Source organism: Theropithecus gelada, chromosome 14 (genome assembly GCF_003255815.1).
Source record: "Theropithecus gelada isolate Dixy chromosome 14, Tgel_1.0, whole genome shotgun sequence".
In the NCBI taxonomy this organism is placed as follows: Eukaryota; Metazoa; Chordata; class Mammalia; order Primates; family Cercopithecidae; genus Theropithecus; species Theropithecus gelada.
Window position 1 is genome coordinate 52172641 of NC_037682.1, and position 7238 is coordinate 52179878.

The 7238-nt window shown below is 47.0% G+C and overlaps 2 protein-coding genes across 34 annotated transcripts in view; one reads left to right on the forward strand and one right to left on the reverse strand.

Annotated features, from left to right (window-relative positions):
• The window catches only part of ARNTL (aryl hydrocarbon receptor nuclear translocator like), a 109533-nt gene extending 107159 nt beyond the window's left edge, over positions 1-2374 (reverse strand). For 31 of the 33 annotated variants that reach the window (XR_003115676.1, XR_003115673.1, XR_003115674.1 and 28 more), the window contains exon 1: positions 1012-1208. The gene's annotated coding sequence lies outside the window, so the exon portion shown is untranslated. Of the gene's footprint in view, positions 1-1011; positions 1209-1857 lie in introns of those variants that run through there. The other 2 variants (XM_025357452.1, XM_025357454.1) reach the window with 2 other exon arrangements.
• Positions 286-2383, forward strand: LOC112606693 (translation initiation factor IF-2-like). Its single transcript, XM_025357475.1, has 2 exons — positions 286-1072; positions 1727-2383. The coding sequence occupies exons 1-2, from the start codon at positions 778-780 to the stop codon at positions 1738-1740; spliced, it is 309 nt and encodes a 102-aa protein (XP_025213260.1). The 5' UTR covers positions 286-777; the 3' UTR covers positions 1741-2383.
• Positions 2384-7238: the final 4855 nt, after the last annotated feature.

The following is a 7238-nucleotide window of genomic DNA, read 5'->3' on the forward strand; positions in this document are numbered from 1 at the left end:
GGGTGGCTGACATACACCCCACAAGGTCGACGTTCACCTCTACCTTCCTCGTCTTCTTCCAAGCAAACGGGGAGCTCTCCGGGACGTCAACGCCCGGCAATAGCCAAGCGGGAACCTTTTCTTCCCTGACATCTGTCAAACTCGGAGCTGGAGCCAGGCTCGCTGCGCCCTCCACGGAGCTCTGGGGCTCCAAGGCCGGCCCGCACCCGGGCTCCGGGCGACATCCCCACGCCGAAGCGCACCTGCCAGCAGACCCACGGGGCATCCTTGCGGGCCGCCCAGGACCTGGACGGCACAGGCCCCACGAAAGTTCGCAGGCTGGGGTCGGCCCCGTGCCGGCCGGGGATTCCCGGGTGCAGCGCCAGCCCTGGCTACAGGGCCGAAGGGGCGGGCGGACTTGGACTCCCCAAGCCCGACGGAGACGCCCTCCCCGCCCCCACCCAGCCTCGCGGGCTCCCGAAAGGGAAGTGAAGCGGAGAGGAAGGGCAGACCCGGCACCGTTCGCCCAGCGCCCTTGGGGGGCAGCCGCCAGGGATGGTCCCCTCGGGGATCCCCGAAGCTCCCGGGGATACATCTACGAGTCCTCCTCAGCCGATTCACTGCCCCCAAGTGCAGAGCTGTCCCTTTAAGAGGCAGCTAGCTGCCCCCTCCCCCCGCCAGGTAGCGATGCCCGCGGAAGGGCGGTGGGTACTCCAGCGGACACTTTCTCGGCCCCTTCAAGGGCTCCTGCGGCACCTCTGCCTGCCCTAGCCCGCAACGGCAGCCCAGGCGAGGAGGATGGGGGCGGACGGGCGCGGCGCCTTTAAGGGGCGCAGCCTCCCCGCGGCCCGGGTGGGGGCAGGGAGCGGTCACGGGCCCTTTAAGGCCGGCAGCGGGCACGTCGGGCAGGGTTCTTCGGCGGCCGGGTTGCCCCCGGGGCGGCAGCAGGGGCGCAGCGCCCGCGAGGGTTCTAACGGCCCCCGACGGGGTGCGCGGGATCGCGCCGCTGGCCGCCGCCGGCCTGACACTCACCGTGGCTCGCCGGGAGCGCCCGCGCCCGCGCCCGCACTCGGATCCCGCGGCGGCGGCGGCGGTGAGTCCGGCGCGGGTAAACAGGCACCTCCGTCCCTGACCTACTTTCTGCCTTCCCTAAATGTCGCACCACTAACCTACTTTCCGACCAATCCGCTCCCCGCCGGCCCAGGCCCGGCCCCCCGCCCACCAATCGCTGTGCCCAACCCCCCTTCCCCGCCCACCAATGGAGGAGCCGCGGAGCCCGGATACCTGCCTCTTCCCGCCAGCCAATCCGAGCGCCCGAAGGGAGCCGGTCCCGGCGGCCGCCACCAGCCAATCCGCGCGCGGCTCGGCAGCCCGCTGGCCAGTTGTGTGGCGGCTAGAGAGGCCGCGGACCAATGGCGAGGCGGCGGGGGCCGGTTTACCTGCTACTTTCCTGCCACCAATCATTTGGCGCACAGGAGCGCACGCCCCGAGGAGAGGACCAATCTGCGCGCGCTCCCTGGGTTTCCTCGCCCCTGCCCTCTCCCTTTCCCCTCAGGTCTCCCACTAACCGCGGCCACTGCGGTGCCCACGCCGCGCTCCTCGGGGTCGCCGGGGATATCCCTCTTCTCTGGGTCCCCTGCCGGCTGGCGTCTGGCCGTCTGCCCTCACCCCTCCTCCTTCTCCTCCACTCGGGGCATTGCGACGAAAAGCAGCAGTTCCTGACTCCCCTCCCTCCAGCTCCATCTAGGAAACCAATTTTAGGAACATTGAGTGCCAGACCCTTCCTAAAACCCCTGGTGTGCCCAAGTCTAAACTAGAGAACGAATACTTAGTATTTCTAGAAGGTATTTCCACCCCGAGGACTGCAAATGTTCTCACGTTCTTTGCGTTCGTCATGACCTCCAAGTGTCCCACTGGAGCTGTCATTCCCGTAGTTCCAAAGAGAATACTCGAGCGCGGAGCGATTCCATTGCCGTTTCCTTCCAGTAGCCAGGTTTTGACCACTTGCTGAGGGGTAGACACCAGCCCCGCGGCAGCGCTGTCTGCTGCGAAAAGCTGTCTACGGAGCGAGACAGAAGGAAACAGAGAAAATAAAAATTTGACAACGACATGCAACTCGGTTCCTGAGAGGACAGAGACACTGACTTATTTTTGCATCCCAGGCACTTTGTAGAGGGCCTTTAGCACAAAGAAATCCCGGCTCTTCCAGATGTTAAACTCCCTGAATAGAAGGACAGCGTCTTCTTTTTCGTTATCCATCGTGCCAGCTCTCCTTTAGCGCCTGCTGGGGTAGGGTGGAGTGGTGGGGGCGGGACCGGCACCCAGCAAGTGCACCATAAATATCTGTTGGCTGGATATATGAACAAATGGAATTAAATCAATTGGCCTAATTCTGTTACCCAGACTGGCCCCCCGTGACTCTAGACTTCTAGGCTGATAAGTTCTTTGCATACAGACACTGCGTTTTTTAATCTTTGTAACAGCATTGCCCATCCCCAGCTCATCGACAGGCACGGAGTGCCCAATATGTGCTTGTGGGCTGAATGCTGACTGTTTTCTAGGTCAACCACCTCGGTCGGTAGCTTGCTATTTTTCCTAAGTTTACACGCTGATGGAATCTTATTGCTACTTTGTCTCTGCCCCCATTTCATGAGGAGATCACTCTAGGTAAGTGGGACTTAAGGGAAGCACTTGACAAGATAATCGTGGACAAGATGAAGAAATATGGGATGGATGCTAGTATCATTAATTGGGCTAATAACTGGTTAAGTAACCATAACCTAAAGATGCTGATTAATGAGTCGACGTTGACTGAAAGGAAGATTGCAGCGAGTCAGTCAACATTCCAGCAGCACCTACTATGTAACAGACACTGTGCTAAGTACTTTCCCTGCATTTTCTCCCTTAATCTTTATAACTACACTGTGAGGAAGCTTTTATTGCCCCATTTTACAGATGAGAAAACTGAAAGTCAGAATTTAGCTAGCTGGCCAAAGGTTACACAGTAGGTGGCAGAACCATGATTCAAACCAGACTTTTTTTTATTTCAAAGCCTCTATACCACACCAGTTGCCCTCAGAATGACAGAAGCCTCTCTCCCAGGTCCAGATATCAGAACTTTTATCAGTGGCCTGAAGGAAAATCCAGAAGATTCGCATCACATGTCCAGATGACACAAAGCCAGGAGGGGAAGAGACGCTATTATATAGCACAAACCACATACAATATTGGAGCAGTGGGCTGACTCTAACAAGGGTAAATGTGGAGTCCCACCCTGTGTGAAGCCAGCCGGAGGCAGAGGTGTCTTAGATGCTTATAGGAGCAAGATAAAGGGTCTTAGGTGACAAAAAATCTGAGTCCACAGTGAATTGTGGCTGCCAAAATAAATAAATGCTCTTAGGCTGCATCAATGAAAGTCTGACATGTAAAGCAAGATAGGTCTCATTGTGCTACCTAGTGTTGGTGAGTACCCACACGAAGTATTGTCTGCAATTAAGACTTGGCAGAAAGAAATTATCTACCTGCACAAGTAGAGGGACCAGGATGTAAAGAGGCTAGAACCTATGTCGTATGAGGAAATATTAAAGGAAGCAGAAGGTTTTGCCCCAGGGGTACAAGGTAACTGTCTTGATATATGTGAAGAACCGTCAAATAGAAGAGAAATTAAACTTATTCTTCAGGACCTTAAGGGGTTGAAGGAGAACCTGTGGGTAGAAACTCTAGAATGAATCAATATGAACAATTTTCTAACAGCTAAAGCATCCTCTGCCTTGATAAATTGAGTTTCTTGTCACAGAAAATCTCCAAGTGAGAACTGAATTACCATGCAGTGGGAGGGGGGCTGAAATAGGTGTCTTTTTGGACTCCATTCCTCTGAGATTCTCATCTTGTACCCTGGCTTTCCTTTTAATGGTTATCACCCTGCCTTATCCTACCCTCAGTGGCCAAGCAACTGTCTCCCCTCATGTGCACCTGTTTTTCCCTATGTAATTACACCTTTCTTTGTGTTTCTCTCTGTTGGAGATCCCAAACACCTCCTTCCACTACTACTTAACTTCCCTTTTCTTTTCTACTTTCCAGGATACTAAACTTTCAATTCTTAGGGCACTGCTAAGGTCAAAGTATTGTCCTGGGCATGAGTAGAATGATGTGGATAAAAGGAAGATAAGAGAGAGCATTTATTTGCACCTACTGTGTACCAGAGGCTTTAAATACATTATTTAATATAATCCTCACATTAACCCTAGCAGTTGATATGCTTGCCCTCCACACTTGCTAGCTGGATGACTTTTATCAAATTGCTTAACCTCTGTGTACCTCAATTTCCTCATCTGTAAAAGGGGGATAATCTAGTATCTACTTTATAGGGCTGTTACACCTGGCATACAGTCAAGATTTAGTACATATTAGGTATCACTCTTAGCAATTCTATGAAATTGATATTTCTTGCTCCCGTTTTACAAATGAAGTTAGTGAGGATAAAGTAGTATAATCTACAGTAGTTTCCCTGACTCTGATCCAATGATTGGATCCATCAGAATTACTTGGAGAGTTTTAAAAATACAGACTTCTGAGTCCCATTCTAGAAGATTCTGATTGCGTTTCATTGGGATTTGACATTTGTGAATGGTTTGATCTGTTAACCAAGGTTGACATCTGGGTGTACAAAAAATGGGAATTAAAAAAATCAGGCATTAATGAGTTAATCAGTGTTTATAGCTTTTTTAGCTGCTTTTGAAAAGACTTTCTTTGGCTCTTTTTTGAATGAGATGGCCATAGCAGTTCAGAATGGGAGAGCAGTAATACCTTATTTGGAATGTGTCCTAGACCGTGTAATTAGGCTTTAGACTAGATCTTGCTTACAGACATGGCGAAGATTCCAAAGATCTTGGTGCTCAGATGTGAAAGGGGCTTTTCCATTTGGCTAGAGGGAGCTAAAGGACCAGTGGCCACATGGCTTCTCAACAGAAGCTCTGAAGAACAGATAGACACTGTCTTCAAAAAACTGGCATCGATTTTGCCCTGCTTCACTGGGATGAGCAGACTAGAATTCACTTTCTGGAGATATAAAAGAAAGGACGAATCTCTTCAAGTTAGTATAGCAAAGTGAAGTGTTCAAGCAAGCCATTTCAGAAATTCATTAGCTCAAAAAAATTTACAATATGCTTTTGAAAAAGAAAAGAAGGGATAGATTGGGGGAATTAGATCTCATACATTATCAAAGTGTACTATTAAACTGTGGTAATAAAATAGTCTAGTATTGGTATAGAAACAGACCAATAGACGAATTAAAAGGCACAGCTTTCAGAAACAGACCCAAAGTATATGAAAGTTGAATTATAACGTGAATTTTAAAGGATTGGGGAAAAGATGGATTTTTCGATAAATGCTATTGAAACAACTAGCTCGCTGTATGGAAACACATAAAATTTGCCCCCTACCCTGTACTTACATTAAAACATAGGAATAGAGAATTTAAGTGCATATAATCGAACCTATAAAAACACTAGAAAAAAATATGAGTAGAACTTCTATAATCTTGAAAGGCACATCTAAGTACAACACAAAATCCAGAGGCTATGAAAATAAAGGTGGATTTCATGCACCTTTGTGTACGAAACCTTTGCGCACACACACACTCTCCATATAAACGAAATAAAGGAAAAACTAGCATGCAGGCCCCACAACACATAATTAATGCGCGATATACACATTCCAGTTAATAAGTCAGCAGCTGGCATGGTGAGATGTAAGCAGTGATGTCATTTAACCTGTCATTGGTAGAAGAATTACTCCTTATAAAGAATTACTCCTTGTAACATTGCCTTACTTCATTGGCCCTCTCCTTCTCGTTTGGTGTTTTACAAACAAAAGTTTATAATCACCAAGCACAATCGCCAGCATCAAAGGTTGTTCAGATCCTCTGCAGTGAACTCTGGGTCCTTTGCTCCACTCACATAAAAGCTACAGACTCAGAATTTACCTAAGGAAAACTCTCATCTTGTACACAGATGTGTGTGCATTGTAAGAACAACTGCTACTCAAATCTCTCCTTCTCTTTGGAAGAACAAGAACATCTATTGCTTTTTTTTTTTAGATTATGAAACCAATTTACATTTGTGATCAAAAATTTGGAAAGCACACACATAAAGAAGAAAATAAAAATAATCTATAATTCCATTAAGAAGATATAACCCCCATTAAAATATCAATGTATTTTCTCTGTAACTATATCATATTTTGACCTAATTTTTTTCTTTTTCAGAGACAGAATCTTGCTATGCTGCCCAGGCTGGACTTGAACTTCTAGACTCAAGCAATCCTCAAGCCTCAGCCTCCCAAGTGGCTGAGACTGTAGGCATGCTACCACACCCAGCTCTTTTGATCTAATTTTTATCATGTCAAAGTTTTGTCATCTTGCTTTAAAAAATTATCACAAGCATTCTCTCTTGTTACTGAGCCTCCTTCTACAACACGCTGTCTAATGGCTGCAGCATTTTTATTGTATGGAGAAACTATACCTCATTATGCAAAACTCTCTCATTGAAAATATTCACATAGTTTCTAATGTTTCTTTATCATACGGATGGCCCTGGACTCACAATGGTTTGACTTAAATTTTTCTAGTTTATGATTGGTGTATTGGGATATTGAATGTATTTTCAACTTTCAATATTTTTGACTTTCCATGGGTCTATTGGGACATAACCCCATCGTAAGTTGAGGTTCATCTGTAAACAGTTTTGAAAAGAACATTCTTTGGGATTTTTAAACCTCAGGGCCCTCTGGAAGCTATAAGCTTATGGGACCGGCCCATAGCTTTCCTACTCTACTTCATTACCACACTGGGTTTCAAAGAATCAGCTGGTATAGACAGGAAATACAACTTACATATTTTTTTCTTATAAGGTTTCAATGCTATCTTCTCCTGCTGCTGCTTCTCTCTCTGCCATAAAACTTATTTTAAAGACGTGGAAAATTATATGCACTTGAGTTAAATACAAAACCACAAGTGAGTATAACTTGATAAGTGGTCTTTGAGAAATTTATGAGCCAAAATCTGTGTCATAAATTGATAGAAATCTAGCTAACAAAATATGGACAATAAAACTTACTGTAAATAAAGCTATCCAAATCTTGAGTATGAATAAAGTCCATTTAGTTTGGGTTGTATTATTATTATTGTTGTTTTTGACTCCTGTGCTGCGTGTACATTTTCTTTTATTCATCTACTGCTAAATCATACATTTGCACATTTA